Source organism: Epargyreus clarus, unplaced genomic scaffold (assembly GCF_041222505.1).
Source record: "Epargyreus clarus isolate Ecla_fem2 unplaced genomic scaffold, WU_Ecla_fem_2.2 ptg000022l, whole genome shotgun sequence".
Classification (NCBI taxonomy): domain Eukaryota; kingdom Metazoa; phylum Arthropoda; class Insecta; order Lepidoptera; family Hesperiidae; genus Epargyreus; species Epargyreus clarus.
The window spans coordinates 1989526-2009721 of NW_027332229.1; the positions used below are offsets into that span (position 1 = coordinate 1989526).

General features: G+C 39.8%; 1 protein-coding gene across 1 annotated transcript; it reads right to left on the minus strand.

Moving 5' to 3' along the window:
* Positions 1–173: 173 nt before the first annotated feature.
* Positions 174–19092, minus strand: LOC140751375 (transferrin). The gene is made up of 15 exons (XM_073085282.1): positions 18777–19092; positions 15364–15454; positions 14116–14252; positions 13058–13206; positions 12104–12248; positions 10859–11046; positions 8567–8709; positions 7761–7930; positions 6336–6576; positions 5429–5595; positions 4208–4350; positions 3514–3580; positions 2628–2738; positions 1598–1739; positions 174–670 (listed from the first exon to the last, which is right to left on the minus strand). Exons 1-15 carry the CDS (start codon positions 18838–18840, stop codon positions 334–336), a joined length of 2295 nt encoding a protein of 764 aa, XP_072941383.1. The 5' UTR covers positions 18841–19092; the 3' UTR covers positions 174–333.
* Between the last annotated feature and the right edge of the window lie 1104 nt (positions 19093–20196).

A 20196-nucleotide genomic window follows, 5' to 3' on the forward strand; every position in this document is an offset into this window, starting at 1 on the left:
TAGGAAGCCACAAACAGCTTATCAGTAAGTTCTTTTTTTGTATTCTTGACAAATAAAAATATTTTTTAGAGAAAATTTACGAATAAATAACTAATACTGCGTAATTTACACAATAAATAAATAATTATTTCAAAAATTTAGGGACATTTTGCACGGAGACGTGGCAAAACTTTTTTACGCAACTATTTAAATTCTTAAAACTGGGTACATTTTCTTGTTAGGAGTGAGTAATCTTTACTAATCTATGGGTAGGAGCATGTATTAATTTAATTGATTATTGAAGTTTCGCATCTGCGAATATCTATTCCCCACGAAATTCTCTTCACATCGCAACTAACAAACAACAAAACCAGTCATGAAAATCATGACGAAAATGGTGAAAATAGAGTACAAATGACGGTTACTGAAGCTTATAGGCGGAGCCCCTGCAGACCTGCACGATTCTAAATGATGGAACAGCTCTATATAATTCCTGGACGGTTCGTTAGCAGCTTCGAGAGATGGCTCTGATAGTCCTACAGCTGTGTCCTTGAAGAGCAAGTCACTAACGCCGTCGAAAGGCGAATATATTTCTAAATTGATAAGTTGTGTTGATGTCGCCGCGTTGTAACCGAAGTAGGTGTCCAGGGCGTCGAGGAGAGCGTTCAAACTGTTCCAGCCGGGGTCATTCCTACAATAGATTTGAAAATTAGTTGTTAATAAAATCTTTCCTGTTCGTCATACCTACTTGAAGTGAACAGTAATTATATGTTGTGCTATATTTATCATGGAAATGTAACCTAATGTAAATTAATGCTGCTACGTCTAGTATTTTACGACGCCCTCTCAGGGCATCCCATATTGCTTATATTTTGTTGTAAGTTGTGTGTGTATTTTGCAATAAATAAATAAATATTTATTTCTATTAACATATTACTATAGATTGAAAGCTAGTTGCTACTAGCTTTCAAAGGTTCGAAAGGGAAGGTATCACCGCCACACATATACGTATAGTGTGAAGCACTGCGTTTTGGTGAAAAGGTTTGGATCCCAACTACCTAACATAATATTGCATGTAAGGCGATCAATAATAATAATAATAATCAATTTAATCGATCAATCGATCAATTTAATACTTGGGAGTAATAACACATCTATGATCGACTTCAGGTAAAACCTGTTCTATGTAGACGTCTATAGACATATTAAGCGAATTATATGTTAGTTTGCAACTTTTTTATAAAATAGAACTAACAGACGAATATCTGATGGTAAGTCGCTAGTACCGCCCTACAGATAAGAATAGATTCCTGCCTGTCATCTGCCAAAGATGCGCCGCTACACCTAAGGATTAGGCTGGAACACCTCGGAAAAACACCCTTCAAACCTGAACACAGTAGCGCTTAACACTGCTGTTATAGCCAGAAAAAGGTGTGGTGATGGTGCTGCCGGAGTCGAACCACAAGGGCTTCTACCACCTAAGTAAATAAATCAAAATATATTTGACAAAGGTGATCATGTCCGGACAACGGCCCTGCTCCGACCGTCTCAGTTCGGAGCTTGATGCAAGATGTAAAAACTGACAGTGTGATTGAGAATTATTATTTAAATTATTTACCTCCTAGCCAGCACTTCTGAGTCGACAACATAGGCCAGCAAGCAGCCCTGGTCGATGTTAACTCCGGTGAAAGCAGCAAGGGTGTTGTTGCGGCACAGCGCGCGGTAGTCCGACGGGTTGAGGTTCAGGCTTGTGAAGTGTGCTGAAAGTTTTATTTGAGTCAATCGTGTGATATACAGAAAATATTGAACATGTTGTCGTTTTTCTTCTCCCGCGGTAGTGAAGTTAGGGCCTTTTTCTTGTCAGGTTTGTGTCCGTGAACCACTCGTATCCAATCGTATCACCATAGTAAAAATAATAGCAAAAAATACTACCGACTTCTATGTCACTACAAGGTAAAAAATAATTGAAATAAATGTTGGTTTAGTACATATTTCTGAAGTCGGCGCTCAATATATTTCGTTGGATAACGGCGTAAACAGCGTGTCCAATATGTTGGTTAAGAAAAACTATGGTATCACATATATTTTTCTTATCATACATGCTACATTGTATAAGCTGGTGTAAAGTTATTATATCCCTAGTAAAGTAAAGGTATTAAGGTATTAAGTAAAGGCAATTTTTGATTATTTATACAGGGTGTCCCGTAAGTACCACGACAAACTTGGGGAGAACATAGGTGAGGGTCTGACCTCTCTGAGAAAAAAAATAACCTTAGTAAAAGTGTCACCGTTTTTGCACTATCAATTGTTTTAGATTTTTTGATAAATTCAGCCCTCTTCATCTACTTTCGTTAACTGCGTGTACAAATTTGATGATGCAGTATTTATTTTTTCTGTTAAATACTATCAGATAGTTGGTCTAGCATATTGAAATGTAAATTGGTTAAAAGATGTAAAGGAACCATGAGAAAAATGGGGGTATTTTTAGATTTTGTTCCACCTATGTTCTCCCCAAGTTTGTCGTGGTACTTACGGGACACCCTGTATAGATATGTGTTTTGTTGATTTTTTATATAAAATAAATGAACATGTACATCAAAACCAACATGACCATCACCGTCAAAACCAACATGAACATGAATAATTACCGTTAATGTTCTGCATCTCGACGAAAGCGACGTGCGTGGTGGGGTCCGCAAGGCAGGCGAGAGCGCCGCGGTTACCGAAGTACATGTTGGTCGAGTCCCATGCACATGTGACTGTAAAACATGTGTAACATGTGATTACTTAAATTACACCTTATTGATAATTCGTACTGTACCGTTAAAGAACTTTTAAACGACAATGTTTAGAATGATAATGACACATATAATTTAATAATAATTAATTAATAAATAATTTTGAAATTATAAATTGACTGTTTAAAATTTAATTAGAATAAGACTTGACCCTCATAATATTAAGAAGACAATTATGTATTAATTAAAATTTTGCATACCTCTTAGTGGTGTAATATAGAGGACAATTTTGAGGATATAACAACCGTATACCTATATTAAGCAAAATAAATGATTTGATTTGATTTGATTTGATTACTCTGTCATTATAGGAACAAGGATTCGTCGATGGTAGAGGAAAATTGATGTAGCATTTTTTGGACTCAAATAATTGATTAATTTAATCTATTTCCAGTAATGGATCGATTCAGTGAATTGATATTTTCTCCTCGTAAATCGAAATTCGATTTTTTCGAAGTTGATAGAATATTAATAAATGTCTTTTTTTTACTAGCTTATCAGGATAACTGGCTTATCATCCCTGAATATATCGAAGATCGATTTTTGGATAATCGATTCTTTAGGCGTCGATTTTTTTGTACCGATTTATCACACTTCATATCGAATGGATTCAAGAATCGATATTTTTCGGAAAGAATCGCCATCCCTATTACAGATGATATCTAATCACGGGTCAAATAATATTATGGTGCCGACTTTTTTGCAGCTCTACTGTTATTAAATCAAAAATACTTACATTCAGTATTGTTGCCGGTCTGAGTGGTCGAGCGGCACACTGTGCACAGGTTGGTTGCATTGTATGTCTGAAAACATCAAACAAATGATTATTTAGATACCATGGGCTTATTAATGTCGTAGCTTTATTAAGGGGAAATTCAAATGGGGCAAAAAGGTCGCCTAGTCTAAAATTTTTGCTCACGTTTATTCTAAGGATTTCTTTTTTAGCATCAAGATATCTGACTACCCATTTAACTTCATTATCAATAGGTACATTCTTTCATTGATGGTTGATGAGACATTTGATAATTTTTAAGAACTTTAAAAACTTGTAGGTTTTCTCCGATATTTTGCTAATCTAATTACCTCTTAACTTTAAATAAGTTAATAAAAATAAGCTATGCTTTCAAGGTTCGAAACATTGTAATTTTTAGTTTAACAACACCTACAACTGTTATCAAACATTTATGTCGTTGAATTTCGGATGTTCACAGTAAACACAATAGCCCAAGATTCAGACACAGGTAAAAAAACGCTTTCTACGCCCACAACGTATATTATATATAAAAATGTGTCCAAATTTACCATTCAGATGTCTTGCCATACTCACAATCTATATTAAAGATTAGATATCCAATTATATCATTCAGATGTCTGTCCGGGGATCGAACCCGGAACTCTACGCGTCCACTAAGCAGGTCCCAAGCACTCACCGACTCAGATATAACATGCGCGGCGTCCAGCGCTCCGCCCGCGCACGCGCCGCTGAAGAACTCTCCGACCGCGCGCGCGTAGTCGCACTCCGTCTCGCTTATCACTTTGCGCGCGTGAGCCGTCTCCACGAATGCCATGTACGCTGGAATAACACGTTTATGTGTCAGTATGTGTCAAAAAAGATGCAAAAATAACTCTCCTTCAAAGCCGGCGATGCATTAGCGACTCTGGTGTTGCAAATGTTCATAGGCGACGTTGACTTTCCATCAGGACGCACGTCTGCTTAATCGTTATGCTCAAATATATAAAAAAAATCGGTTGTCTGTAAAGTCGGTTTACTGACGATAGTTGAACGTGACAACGTCATAAGAAAATACTGATGGAATGGTTGCATTTTTGAAACGGATAGTGCCTCTTTGTCGCTCGTTCCGCACTCTCGCTTGCACTTCAAGCCTATTTGGAACGCCTCAGAGCGAGGTAACGCCGCATGAATCATGTTTTTTGGTGCGTGCAGCCGGCTCCATCGAATTATAAGACGCTGTCACGTCAAAAAAGTTTATGGGTATAGCTAACTAACTATCATCACTGATATATTTGTTTGATATGAAGTAGTGGTAGCCTAGTGGTTAAGAAACTCGGCCTCTTGAACAAGGGGTCCGAGGTTCAAATCCCAGGCACGCACTTCAGATTTTTCAAAGTTATGTCCGTATTAGAAATTAATTATCACTTGCTTAAACGGTGAAGGAAAACATCGTGAGGAAACCTGCATAGGTACCTGAGAAATCCAAATCCGTACCACGAAATGTTCATTATATTTTACGTATTTTCATCCATTTTATTAAAATTACTATTTTACAATATGTTTCGTTGTTCTTATTTGTATTTATTATAATGTCAATTATAGTAGTAAACGCATTGTAAGAAATTCAACTGTTTTCCTAGTACCGTTTAACAGTTACATCGAAAAATGCCGAAAAATACCGGTTTGTTGTATGGAGTCCTACTTTAATATTCTTATTTATTTTATTATTAGTTGTTATAGCGGCCACAGTTATGCCTCTGCTAAAAATATCAAGTGTCTATCCATTACGGGTCCAGAGATAGAGCCCTGTGACAGACGGACCAACGGACAGACAGCGAAATCTTAGTAATATGTTGCCGTTTTTACCTTTTGGGTAAAAACTGCACCATTTTTACCTTAAAAATGCGATCAAACTCACCAATGCCTCCAAACTCGGGGAAGCAAGCCCTCTTGTCTCTGAGGTTCTCGAAACGCGTCACCTCAGTCTGGGCCACCGTTTCCTTCACCAGCGCAGCGACACGAGAGAAGGCGGCTGGGTTGTTACGAGAGTTCTGGACTAGCTTCACCGGGGATAGGTTGAAGTGCCTGCAAGTGAGGTTAGGTTAGGTTAGGTTTTGTCCTCATCTGAACAATTCTTCTGATATTATTTGAAGTTAAAATATGTCTAAATTTTCCCTAATTACCGTTTTTAATAATTACACCATTGGATATAAAGTAAAGAATAATTCTTTACTTTATAAAAAAAAAATGATTTCGAAGAGTCCAACTAAACCTCATATGTTGAAATCCGTCAAGCCGATGGAGCAGTACAGCATCCCAAAGAATGACACACGCTGAAGAACATTACTCTCCGCAGTCGGGTTGTAAGATTAGTAAAAGAGCATTCAATTCACCTGATAGTAAGTAGTCCTGACATTAGTAGGCCATAATGATGCGTAAACAATATTTGAACCCTACCTACAAATCTCAGATTGAGTACAGATATGCCACAGCTTTCAAACTAGAACACAACAGTTTGTGACTCTGCTATTATGCGGCAGAAATATTCAGGTATAACCATGCAACCACGAAAGAATGAATCATTAAATATATTCTATGAAGATACTGAAGAAATTTTGAAATATTTCAACACCATTATTTTTTAAGATGGACCCTTTGTGGTTCGACTCCGACGGTACCACAGCCACAACTATTTCTGCCTAATAACATTACAGTTGATTACAGATGTCCTCGGGCGGCAGTAGCCACTTACCATCAGGTGGATTGCATGCTCGTCTGCTACTCCTATATTATAAAAACAACAACATTTCCATCCATATACGTACTGCCTAGAAATAAATCCATAGTTCGCAGGCGTCGCTATCAGATCAGCTCTGTTGTCCTTGATATCGGCGAGGCAGTCGAAGATGTTCATCCTCTGCTGACAGGAGATAGTGGGTTCGATTCCCAGGCTGTACGCAGCGGTGCGCAGCCAGCTGCACTTGGCGTGCTCTTGGGTGCCCAGGGTGCACCAGCGGCGAGCCGGAAGACAGGAGGCTGTGGCGTCCATGCTGGTTATGTTGCGGACTGGAAAATAAAATGGGTTTTTAATGACTGAAGTTAAAAAAGTTTCGTGTCGTTAAACTAACGCTAAAACAAGCGTACTGTAAACTAAGTTATTTGACTGATAAAACAGTGTGGTCTGAAGTAGCTCCAGCTCCACATGTACCATTAGGTTAAGTTTGTCATTGTAAATAACTTTTTTTTTAAATGTGTGTTATGGACTTTCTTTCGCCGCTTCTTCTCCGTAACGAAACACCTTGTGAAGTGGTGGTAGATGTATTGACATTCAAAAAGTACTCTGTAAAAACCTGTTTTGAACACAAATATTTGATTCTTTTTTGAGTGGCAGCTGCTGCTCATAACATACATAACATTACATCTGTAACAAACTTAATATGTAAAAGGGGTTCCACTTTAAGCTGATATCAGATGCGTTAACTCCTGAGGATTAAGATGGTTTCCATATAATATGTAAAACAACTTCCATAGAAATATAAGAAAGATTTGAGCACTATCACCCTTAAAACTATAACTTCAAATCAGAGAAGCTTATAACTTCGGAAACACGGAAGTACTTAACTGACAATTATAAGCGTGTTTTTAAGTACAAATTATGCTCCATCGCACCACTCGCCGAAGGATGAAGTTCCATCCACACCAACTGGACCCGTGGCGGTCCTCCACAGTTCGGTTTGCACGGACATTCTTGCCACGAACGTGCAAGATGTGGAATGAACTTCCTCCTGAGGTATTCCCAGAGCGCTATGACATGGGGCTCTTCAAAAAAGGTGCAAAAAGAGCTCTCCTTCAAAGCCGGCGATGCATTGGCGACTCCTCTGGTGTTGCAAATGTTCATAGGCGACGTTGACTACTTTCCATCAGGTAGCACGTCTGCTTTATCGTTAGGCTCAAACATATAAAAAAAAAAAAAAATGCTATAGTCCGACCTGGCCATGCGTATTGATAGACTTCACATGCCTTTAATAACTTTATTTTTATATTTCTCAGCTATGCAGATTTCCTCACTATCTCCTTCACATCAGTGAATCTTGTGAATTCAGTTTCTTATCAAAGAAAGTGATAATTACTTTCTAATAATCACATAACTGAAAAATCTTAGGGCATTAACATTGATAGGCCGAGTTTTTTAGGCTATCACTGTTTTATGTATGATGATGAAGACTTAAGAGCTTCTAAGAAATACATACTTGATAAGCTGTAATTCGCTGGCGTGGGCAAGGTATCATCGAAGACCACTCTGACGTTAGAGCCGCCCACAATAGCGCCGAACAGGATCGACTGCCAGCCAGTGGTGCCAGGACTGGCACCGTTCGGCCACCACGTGCGGAGACTGCTTTGGACATCTGCTGCTCTGGCCCTGGTGATATATTTTGTTTTATTATATTGAAGTGGCATACGAGTGGCGAGCTGATGGTAAGCACACACGCTAAACCTCAACAAATCGTTCCAAAATCAAATATGTGGATAAGTAGAACGTTTGATTTGGTCACAACCAAGTCAAACGTTCTATAAGAGTCGATTATTAAGCAAATCAAAAGGAATTTGTGGCAAGCGTTTGCGATGCGACATTTGTGCGTATAAAGAGGTTTGTAGTTTACCTCCAAGCGTGTGGATTCTGGATGATAACAGCTTTACATTGCATTTACTACTCCATAATTAGTCACTTCAACAATACTTTTTGTGGGTGGTCAAAACCCTATATTGTTCGATTCCGGCGGCACTAGCGCCATACCTATTTTTGCCTATCACAGCAATATTAGGCGCTGCTGTATTCTGGTTTGTAGGGAGACATAATTTTCTTTGGCGTTCCCGCTTATTCCTCAGACCTTAGGTTCCTACCTGAGGTCGACCACTAATATTATTATATAACATAACTATTCCTAATATCTAATCGTATCTTGGATTAATTACAGATGTCCATACGGCAGTAGCCACTTACCATTAGGTTGACTTCATGCTCATTTGGTATTTCTATATTATAAAAAAAACTTACGTAGAAGCGACAATAGTGCTCCAAGGTTGTTTTACGAAGGAGCACGGTGATGTGCTGGAGGTCAAGGCTTCGGTGGTGAGGGGTATTAGGTTGCCACCCTCGCAGAGAAGAGAGAACGAAGCTGCTTCCTCTGGATTGCGAATCTGGAAGAATATAGTTCAATGAGTTATAAGGCGCAGGATAGAAAAAACCTGAATTCACATCACATATATTTAGATATTATTTTATTAATTCTTTATGAATCTTACAATGATGTGAATATGAAGGTAGACCCGCTGTGATTCGACTCCGGCGGCACCACCGCCACACCTATTTCTGTTATAACAGCAGTGTTAAGCGCTGCTGTGTTTTTTTTTTTTTTTTTTTTTTTTTTATAATATGAGAGTAGCAGACGAGCATGCAGTCCACCTGATGGTAAGTGACTACTGCCGCCCATGGACATCGGAAATCAACCCCAGATAGGATTAGATATTCCTACCTGAGGTCGGCCACAGATGCGCCGCTACCCCTGAGGACTAAGCTGGAACGCCTCGGAAAAGTCTATCTCCCTTACCACACCCTTCAAACCGGAACACAGCTGCGCCTAACACTGCTGTTATTAGGTAGAAATAGGTGTGGCGGTGGTGCCGCCGGAGTCGAACCACAAAGGGTTCTACCACCTTCACTGTGTTCTAGTTACAAGGATGTGGTAAGATATTTATAGGTAGATATATTTTCTCGAGGCGTTCCAGCTAAGTTCTCAGGGGTAACGCATCTGTGGCTGGCTATCTTAGGAAGAAGTTTGGTCTTGTCTGGTGTTGATTACAGATGTCCATGGGCGGCAAGATACTATCATAAGGATTGCTCGTCTGCTACTCTATATTATAAAATTAAAAAACCCGAGCAGGTTCGTTGACTGCTCGTATTTGTGTCTATTCGTCTGTTTTCGGCGAACATCTAAACATTGTATAAGACAATGTTCAGATGTTGTTACGGCACTTACCATCAGGTGGACTTCAAGCTCGTCTGCTACTCCTGTATTATAAAAACATCTCCCAAGCAGGTTCGCTGAATGATCGTATTCGCCTCTATTTGTCTATTCTCGACGAATATTGCATCAAAGACAATCTTCTGACACGAGCAAGGATTTTTTGTTATTCTAAGTCCACTAGAGTACAGTGGACTATGTATAAAGTAAGACCCTCACATTGAAGAACTCCCGCACGTGCTGCCAGGCCACGAAGGCGACGGTGCCGTTACTCCGCATGCACTCCAGCGCGTGGATGTGTCTGTTGTCGTTGTTGACGCCGACCACGTTAACGCTCATGTTCAGGTAACTTTGGTCTTATCTGGGTTTGATTACGGATGTCCATGGGCGGCAGCAGCCACTTATTGTCACGTGGACTGCTCGTCTGCTACTCCTATATTTTAAAAATATAAAACCCGAGCAGGATGTTTAAATGCTCGTATTTGTGTCTATTCGTCTGTTCTCGGAGAAGCTGTTAAGCCACTTACCATCAGTTGGACTGCAAGCTCGTCTGCTACTCCTGTATTATAAAAAAAATCGCCAAAGCAGGTTCGTAAAATGCTCGTATTCGCGTGTGTTCATCTGTTTTCGAATATCTGAACATTGGATCAAAGAAACTTTCGACACTAGCAAGGAAATTTGTTATTCTAAGTGCACAAAGTATCCTCACGTTGAAGAACTCCCGCACGTGCTGCCAGGCCACGAAGGCGACGGTGCCGTTACTCCGCAAGCACTCCAGCGCGTGGATGTGTCTGTTGTCGTTGTTGACGCCGACCACGTTGACGCCCATGTTCAGGTAACTTTGGTCTTGTTTGGGGTGGATTACGGATGTCCATGGGCGGCAGCAGCCACTTATTGTCACGTGGACTGCTCGTCTGCTACTCATATATTTTAAAAATATAAAACCCGAGCAGGATGTTTAAATGCTCGTATTTGTGTCTATTCGTCTGTTCTCGGAGAAGCTGTTAAGCCACTTACCATCAGTTGGACTGCAAGCTCGTCTGCTACTCCTGTATTATAAAAAAATCGCCAAAGCAGGTTCGTTAAATGCTCGTATTCGCGTGTGTTCGTCTGTTTTCGAATATCTGAACATTGGATCGAAGAATCTTTCGACCCGAGCAAGGATATTTGTTATTCTAAGTGCACAAAGTATCCTCACGTTGAAGAACTCCCGCACGTGTTGCCAGGCGACGATGGCCACAGTACCGTTACTCCGCATGCAGCAGTAGCCACTTATCATCAGGTGGACTACTTGTCTGCTACTCTTATATCATAACAGTCCTTACATTGAAGAACTCCCGCACGTGCTGCCAGGCCACGAAGGCGACGGTGCCGTTACTCCGCAAGCACTCCAGTGCGTGGATGTGTCTGTTGTCGTTGCTGACGCCGACCACGTTGACGCCCATGTTCAGGTTGTAGCGATCGCAGGTGGAATCATTGCCGCAGAGCGAGCAAAGATTCGGGTGGCGGCTTTCTGAGGAAAAAACATGTTGTTATTTATATTTACTTTATTTTTATGAAGGAAGACCTGTGTCCCGCAGTTTTTGTATTTAAGTGTTAATTTTATTGTGAACCTTATTTTTTTTTTCTAAAATACAATCAGCCTATGTTACTCTTGTAGCAGTTGTTACGCTTCTAGCAGTGATAGCCTAGTGGTTAAGAAACTCGGCCTCTCGATCGAGAGGTCCGAGGTTCAAATCCCAGGCACACCTCTGATTTTTCGAAATTTGTCCAGCGCGGTGGCCTAATCCTTCTCATTCTGAGAGGAGACCCGTGCCCAACAGGGGGACAGTAATGGGTTGTTGATGACTATGTTACTCATTATATTATCAGCTAATTATTATATCATATTATGGCTAGCTATTATATCATAAGGTAGTGAAAATCCCGTCAAAATTGGTCCAGTCGTTTCGGAGAGTAGCCGGAACAGACAGACAGAAAATTGTGTTTTTATATTTTTTATCATACACTCTAAGAACAAAACGGATTTAAGATCAATGTAACAATGCCTTCAATATCGAAATCCACCCTGTCGTTTCAAAGAAATTTACAACTATGCAAGATTCACGCGAAAAACATAATCCTTCCTTGGTAATCCGGTAAGACATATTTTAAAAAATAGGTAACATTATTATTTGCCGTGTGTAACTAACATATCACTCATTTATTTTATAGAACTAATACTTTGTACATTTTTTCGTAATCGAAGATTTTGTTAAAGTCAAAAAAAAAAAATGTGAGCAGTCACGGGACGCCTGGCAGATGTGAAACATCGACATTATTTTGTAAAAGTAATATGCAGAAAAGAACATATTGTGATAGGATCTAAATATGTCATAATGATAAAATAAAATATTACGATTTTTTTCCAGATAACGATGACTATTTATTGAATTCGATTGCGCATGGCGACGCGTCGCCACACCATACACACTACTGCACGCCACGGCATGCGTCGCCACGCCAGAAATCGGTTTTACGTGCGGCTATAGATGTTTCACATCAAAAGTCAAATAAATAAATTTACTTACTGAGAATAGCATCATGAGTGGCATTGGCGCTCCAAGGTCCTGGTCTGCAGGCCTCCGAGAAGAATGCGCTCAGGGTTTCCACCTCCAGCTCCTCAGCTGTCTTCCTTTCAGTTGGGGTTTCTGGGCAGCGGTCGGTGCGGGCAGCCTGTACAAATATAACTTTGTTTTTAGGGTTCTGCACTTAAAGGGTAAACACGGAACCCTATTACTAAAACTTCGCTGTCTGTTCGTCTGTGACTGGGCGATCTCTTGAACCGTAATAGAAAGATACTTAATTTGTTCAGCGGGAGTACATATCCGAGACCTCTTTAAAAAACTAGGTTTTCAAAGTCTTCCAATTCGAATTTGCAGCGCAGTGGACTATGGCCTACGCCTATTACTCTGAGAGGTGACCCGTTCCCAGCAGTGGGATAGTAATGGGTTGACGAAGATTATAGTATGTCTCCCTTACCACACACTTCAAACTTCTGGTTTCTTCAACTTCACAGCGCTTAACACTGCTGTTATTAGGTATGGCGGTGTTATCGCCGGAGTCCAAAAGGTTCTACCACCTTCACAGACCTTATGACAATTATAACTTTACCATCACCATCACCATCAACCATTACTGTCCCACTGCTGGGCACGGGTCTCCTCTCAGAATGAGAAGGATTAGGCCATAGTCCACCGCGCTGGCCAAGTGCGTATTGGTAGACTTCACATACCGTTAAGATTTTTTTTTTTATAAATCTCTCAGGTATGCAGGTTTCTTCACGATGTTTTCCTTCACCGTTTTAGCAAGTGATAATTAATTTCTAATACGCACATAATTTCGAAAAATCTGAGGTGGCGTGCCTGGGATTTGAACCTCGGACTCCTCGATCGAGAGGCTGAGTTTCTTAAGCTCTAGGCTGACAATTATAACTTACAACTTAAATTCTATATCAATGCCTTTGAAAGTTCTGTAATTCTTACCAATCGCTCTAAGGTCTTAAGAACACGTGGTGACCAGCGCAGCTCTGACTCGTATAGACCAGGGTGACAGTACCGGCTGCCACGTAGGCCTTCCAGGCCTCCTGTGTGGTTGTTGCGTACCACCACTACCGCTTCGAAGGCGAAGAGATCTGCAAATTGATGTAACATTTAAATTCAAATTAAAAAAAAACGCTTTCTACACTTGCAGCCCCACACTAGGATTCCCTGTGTCGTGGGTGCTATGGACATACAGAGACAAATACACAAACACCCAGACCCAGAAACAGAAATCTAAATTCATCATTTAAATATCTGTCTGGCCGGGAATCGAACCCGGGACCCTTTGCACGTCAGACCGGTATGGTGGCCGCTCCGCCACGCGGATCGTCAAATTGGTCAAGTGCGAATTGCATATGGAAGTCCCTACCATCAACATTTCCATTTCTTTTTAAGTAGTATTTGTGTTTATGGCAGCCATTGAAGTACATGTATTGTGAAACGTTAATATGTCTATCTATTACAGGTAAATAAATCAATAAAAAAATACCGAAAAATAGCGGATTTTATTTTCAACCAATTTTTTTATTGTGTCATAAGTGAGTAGTTAAAATTTTAAGTCTTTTTATTAAAATAGAGCCCAAACGGCCAGACAGAAAAACAGCGGAGGCTTCTTAACAGGGTTCCGTTTTTAAGTTAAGGAATCCTGATCAATCAGCAAATTTCTCGATTGGGGTTAGTTACAGAGGTCCGTACTCGTACGCTACTGCCATTTTACAAAAACATCGGTTGTCTGTAAAGCCTGTGGTTTACTGACGATAGTTGAATGTGACAACATTTGGCATTTGCCAATTTGTCGAACGCTGCCGAACGCGGAGGCCGATTGTGCCTCTTTGTCGCTCGTTCCGCGCTCTCACTGGCACTTCAAGCCTTAAAAGGAACGCGTCAGAGCGAGGTAACGCCGCATGAGTCATGTTTTTTGGTGCAGCCGGCTCCATCGAATTTTAAGACAAAAAGTTACTAATAAACTGCCAATAAATCTAAAAACTACTAATACTCACCCTGCCTATTCACGTCTCTGATGGTAGCGACCACGCGGTGGTCATTCGGTTGCTGTTGCGCTAACAACAGTGTTTCCTCCTCAGAGAAGACGCCCAGGTCCACTGCCCCAGAGGCCAGCCTGAGCGCGCAGTCCACTCTGAAAAGAATGTCAGATGGATATCAGTATTATTAGTTTAGGTGTTATTTTTGTGTTCTACTGCTGGGCACGGAAACTCTAAAGCTGTAATACTTGGAATCCGCCATGCTTCAATGCGAAGGATGTGAGACATGGACAAAATGTAAAACGTTGTTTAGAGTTTAGACCAATGTAAGGTTTCCGAATTATGTCACCGAATGCCCACCGAAGCAATGCCCACTGAAGCACAGAAGCGCAGTGGTGGACTAAGGTCGGAGGCCCCCGGAAAGTTGAATGGAGGCCCCCAGTGTAAAAAGTTGATTTGATTTTACATAATTACAAATGTGTCATAGAATTATTCGGTGACCTTTTTTTTCGCTGACTGATACACATTTCATAGATTATTGGTTCTGAGGACAAATTTTTTTTTAGCAACTGTGTTTGGGGGCCCCCAGGATGGGTGGCCCGGGGCGGTCAACCCGTTCCGTCTTCTCCTTAAACCGCTAGATCAGAAGCGCCCATGTTTGTTTAGTGGATACTAGTGGTCACCCGCGGCTTCGCCCGCTTATTGGTCAATCATAATAAAATAGCCCATAACACTCCTGAATAGTGTAGCTTTCTGATTGTGAAAAAAATTTCATGATCTGCTCCGTGTTTCCGAAGATTAGCCCTTACAAACAAACAAAGTTACAAACTTTACCTCTTTTTAATATAATAATAGTATAGATTAGTGACTTAAGATCGACAATTGACAATTTTGCATATTACAGATTGACTAATTACGATCTTTGATGAACAAAACAATAGTTTTGATTATTGAGAACGGACAATGGATAAAGAGAAAATGGTGCCATGAGAAGCCGACTCAATTTGGCAAATTGGGCAACTATTCTATCACTAACGAGCTTTTGCCCGCGGCTTCGCTCACGTTACGAAGTCATATTTTTATCCCCTATTTTATCCCCTTGGAGTTAGAATTGATCAAAATCCTTTCTTAGCGGAAGCCTACGTCATAACATCTACCTGCATGCCAAATTTCAGCCCGATCCGTCCAGTGGTTTGGGCTGTGCGTTGATAGATCACTATGTCAGTCAGTCGCCTTTGAGTTATATATATTTAGATGACAACATACCTTGATTCCACTGGATGGCAGATGGCCTGGCTGCCGTCTCTGTCCAAACTCTGGCATAGCACTGTGTTCGCCGCTGGTATACATACTCTAACTGGAAATCAAAGACATGATCACAGGTTAATACTAGGGCTTGAAGATAGTATAACTCTGTGCTTCGACTCCGGCGGCACCACCTCCACACGTATTTCTGTTATAACAGCAGTGTTAAGCGCTGCTGTGTTCTGGTTTACTAGATGTGGTAAGAGAGACACACTTATCCGAGATATTAGCTTAGTCCTCAGGGAAAGCGCGTTTGTGGGCGACCACAGGTACGAATCTAATCTTATCTGGGGTTGATTACAGATGTCCATAGGCGACAGTAACTTACCATCCTGCGGAGGATAATGTATTTCAAGCGTATATATGTCTGTCTCATTCTTTAGCACACTCTACAGCCCAAACGGCTTAACGGATTTTAATATTTTTTTTATAATATAGGAGTAGCAGACGAGCATGCAGCCACCTGATGGTAAGTGGCTACTGCCGCTATGTCTCCCCTACCACACCCTTCAAACTAGAACACAGCAGCGCTCAACACTGCTGTTATGAGGCAGAAATAGGTGTGTGTGTGGCGGTGGAGCTGCCGGAGTCAAACCGCAAAGGGTTCTACCACCTTCAAAATTTTAATATATTATGAGTATCGTTGGATTAACCTAGTGTGGAAGTGACATGGGCTATATTTTGTAGCAGTCGGAGTTTTTAAGTGAAAACTTCTTTAGCAGCGATGTGCACTTTTTGTGATCGGTAAAATATGTTAAACTCGCGTCAGGATCATCTGATTGAAAATTCGTAAGACGGAGGGAGAAATGTATAGAAGTAGATTGTTCTGAGAGATAAACTTTTTAATGTAAAATAATTGTAAGTAATAGTTCTGAAGTGTTAAATTTTTAATGTAAATCTAACATAACCTAACCTAACCATTCCAAAATATAACTTGCAAATAAAAATGCACAACTTTAATATTCAAGTTTTCACTTCTGCCGGCATTCCCGGAGTGCATCTCGTTGATTTTCTTCTTCTAATAATAACGACCTTAAAAACATTAAGATAATAGTCATGAAACTAAAAACACCTTATTCTAGGGACACGAGCGGTATCATTCAGTTGTAATTTTCATCAACAACTCAAATACCATATCGGTATCTATAAATTGTCATATGACTTACATTCGTTACGATAACGTTTCCATGAAAAGGCGAGGCCAGTGATTCACTTAAGATTAAGGAAAAATATTTAAAAATTGTTATTTTATATTATACGAGCTTTTGCCCGCGGCTTCGCTCGTATTACGAAGTAATATTTTCATCCCCTATTTTATCCCCTTGGGGGTAGAATTGATCAAAATCCTTTCTTAGCGGATGCCTACGTCATAACATCTACCTGCACGCCAAATTTCAGCCCGATCCGTTCAGTGGTTTGGGCTGAGCGTTGATAGATCACTATGTCAGTCAGTCACCTTTGAGTTATATATATTTAGATTTCTAGTTAAACTTTAAGACATAACAATATAAAAAAACCTTTTAAAAACATGTATTCTATATTGTTATTGCAGTAAAACTTTTTTTAAGACAAAATAAGGGTGGTAGAACCCTTTGCGAATCAACTCTGGCGGCACCAGCACCGCACCTATTACTGCTTAATAACAGCAGTGTTAAGCGCCTGTATGCACTTGAAGGGTATTGTAAGGGAGATATTTAGGATCGATTTCAAGTGCCCTTCAGTGGCAATGAACCTACCATTACGTGGACTGCATACTCTAATTTAAAAAAAGTAATTTTAAGCGAATTTCTCGGTCTTTCGTCATAAATGTTAGAATTTTATTATTTTTTTAGTTGTTTTTTGTTTAAATGGTTATCTCATTAGAATCAAATAATCGAATTCAGGTATCTTGACGACCTTGTACCACAATCAAGGTCATGTTTATCTTCCGAAATCTTGACTGATTTTTTGATGAACTGGAAAAGCATAACATATCCCTGTATGCTAACCCTTAAAACAATTTTCAACTAATATTACATTAGGAGACTTTTTATATACATTATATAGGAGCAGCAGACGAGCATGCAGTCCACCTGATGGTAAGAGGCCACTGTCATCCATTAAGATATATAAGTGGCTACTGTCGCCCACGGATATCTGTAATCAACCCCAGATAGGATTAGATATTCTTATCTGAGGTCGGCCACAGGTGCGCCGCTACCCCTGAGGACTAAGCTGGAACTCCTCGGAAAAGTATGTCTCCCTTACCACATCCTTCAAACCAGAACACAGCAGCGCTTAACATTTCTGTTATGAAGCAGAAATAGGTATGGCGGTGGTGCCGCCGGAGTCGAACCACAAAGGGTTCTACCATCTTCAAAAGTTAATTTGAACCTTGAAAAAATGTTAACCTTAGATCTAGGTACACCACTCCACTCCACCGCCACTCGTATAATATTGGAAGCATCAGAGTAGAACCTCATAAATCGATCATTCTTAACAATACAGTTACAACTATACAGGACAACATTTCAGCAATGCTGATGTGTTCTGGTCATGGGTTAGCGCTAAGCGTTCCAACTTAGTCTGAGACTGCCTAGCTAATATCAATCGCAAGTAGAATTGTAAAGCTATTTGGGATTGATTTTAGGTTTATTACATTCAGTTTCTTATATAAATGTGTAAAGATGTACAGAGGAATTTAAAAGGTATATGAATAATTCAATGAAATGGAAAACACTTGAGTTGAGTAGTTAGACACAGATAATAGATAGATAAAGACATAGTTAGACATCAACTCATTACTGTCCCACTGCTGGACACTAGCCAATATAAAAAGAGAGGTTTAGGACATTACCCACTATACCGGTCAAGTGGATTAAATTTCACAGACTTTCGAGAACATTATGGAGAATTTAGGCATGTAGGTACCATCACTATTTTTTATATAATATTAAAATTGCAAACGAGCTTGCAGTCCATCTAATGGTAAGTGGCTAATGCCTTCCATGGATAACTGTAATGAACTCCAGATAAGACCAGATTCCTACCTCAAGAACGCATGGATAGTCCTAAGGATTTAGTTGCAACTCTCCAATAAGTATGTCTGCTTTATCACAGTCATCCTTAAAGTAAGAACACAGCAGCGCATAACGCTGCAGTTATAAGACAGAAATAGGTGTGGCGGTGATGCCGCCAAAGTCGAACTATAAAAGATTCTACCTTCCTATTCTATAGTCTATGTTCTATGTTTTCCTTCACCAATGATGCTATAAAATACGCTAATAATTTGGAAAAATCAACAGCATGAGACTTGAACTACAGTTACAGTATAAAGTCTGTCTTACGGTGATATCACTGCATTATATTACATAACACTAAACTCTTATACTCACAATTCTGCTGCGCCGTGACACACCCAATCACAAAAACCGCGAAATAGTACACTCTAAGCCCCATATTTCACATTTATTCACAAACTAATCCAGAAACCACGCCTTTGGAACGCAAGGATTGTACTAATGCGTCCGATATGACTGTAATGTACATAAAGCTTATTTAAAAGCAGTCCTGCAGTGTGTGTCGTGAAATCTTATCAATGTTTCGAAATTCACAGTAAAGGTGGTGATATTATACGCGGTGATAAGGAGATAACGGTCTAGTAAATGATTGCGGCGCGGCGTTTCGCTAGGGCGGACATTGGGTTCTGTGTTTTTCCTTATCAATACCACAGTATAAGGATATCCTTATACTGTGTCAATACTATTTAAGTAAGCAAATTAATAAAATGTATGAGTCTGACCGTTGTTTTACAACTGTCTGTTTTTAAGGTTCTAGATTTGTAGAGCATAACTGACGAGGCGTGAGTGAGCAAGAGGTTCCGGGGTCGATCCCCGGCAAGACAAAAATGTAAATAATGAATGAAGGTTTCTATTCTGGGTCTGGGTGTTGTGATCTATGTGTTTATTGCGCCTGCGACACTGGGGATCATAGTAGGGTTACGTAGATAAGTGTCTGTAAGGGCACAATTGCACTATTATTCATATGAAATCGTTTGAAATCTTCATCTCCATTGGCTATCTTGGATTCTACTCAACGAATTTATCCAGAAATTTCACTTCATGATATCGATGCTTTGCAAGAATAACAGCGTAACTCAAAATTCATTTTTCTGTTAGAGTTACAATTTAATCCAAAATATTTCCTATTTTAAGGTCTAACTGTACTGTAGTTACATATGCCTATAGCTACTCATACGTGTATTTTCCCTTATTTTAACTTCATTTATTAAAAGATCTCGAAACAAAAACATTGTTTAATTTTAAACTGGCTCCCCTGGAAATTTACCTTTTGAGTTGTGTAAATATTCTTGCAAAGCAGCGATATAGGGCTTCATAGGGAACACCATAGGCTACATTTACTTTGAAGTTATTAAGGGATTTTGAGAAAATAGAAAAACTATTTCAGTATCTTTGTCCTTCCTTTGTATTGAAAATTGATTCATATTTGTATTACTCATGCAACGTTTTTAGATTTCAAAGTATTGATATACTTACACTTTTCTTCATCATCATCAAAATACTTTTAAAATTCTTAAAAGTATAACATAGGTATAGTCCGCGCCAAGCTGCTAGTCCGCTCTGAAGTTGTTGCGAGCAGGTGAAGTCATCAATTTGCTATGGCGACGCGATTCAATTCTATATTCAGAGCGGACTAGCAGTTTTACGCGGACTATAATTACTTATCTTATACTATTCGTGTTGATTACTTGTAATTCTTATTTGTAAAGATATAAAATTACGTTGCAATAATAAA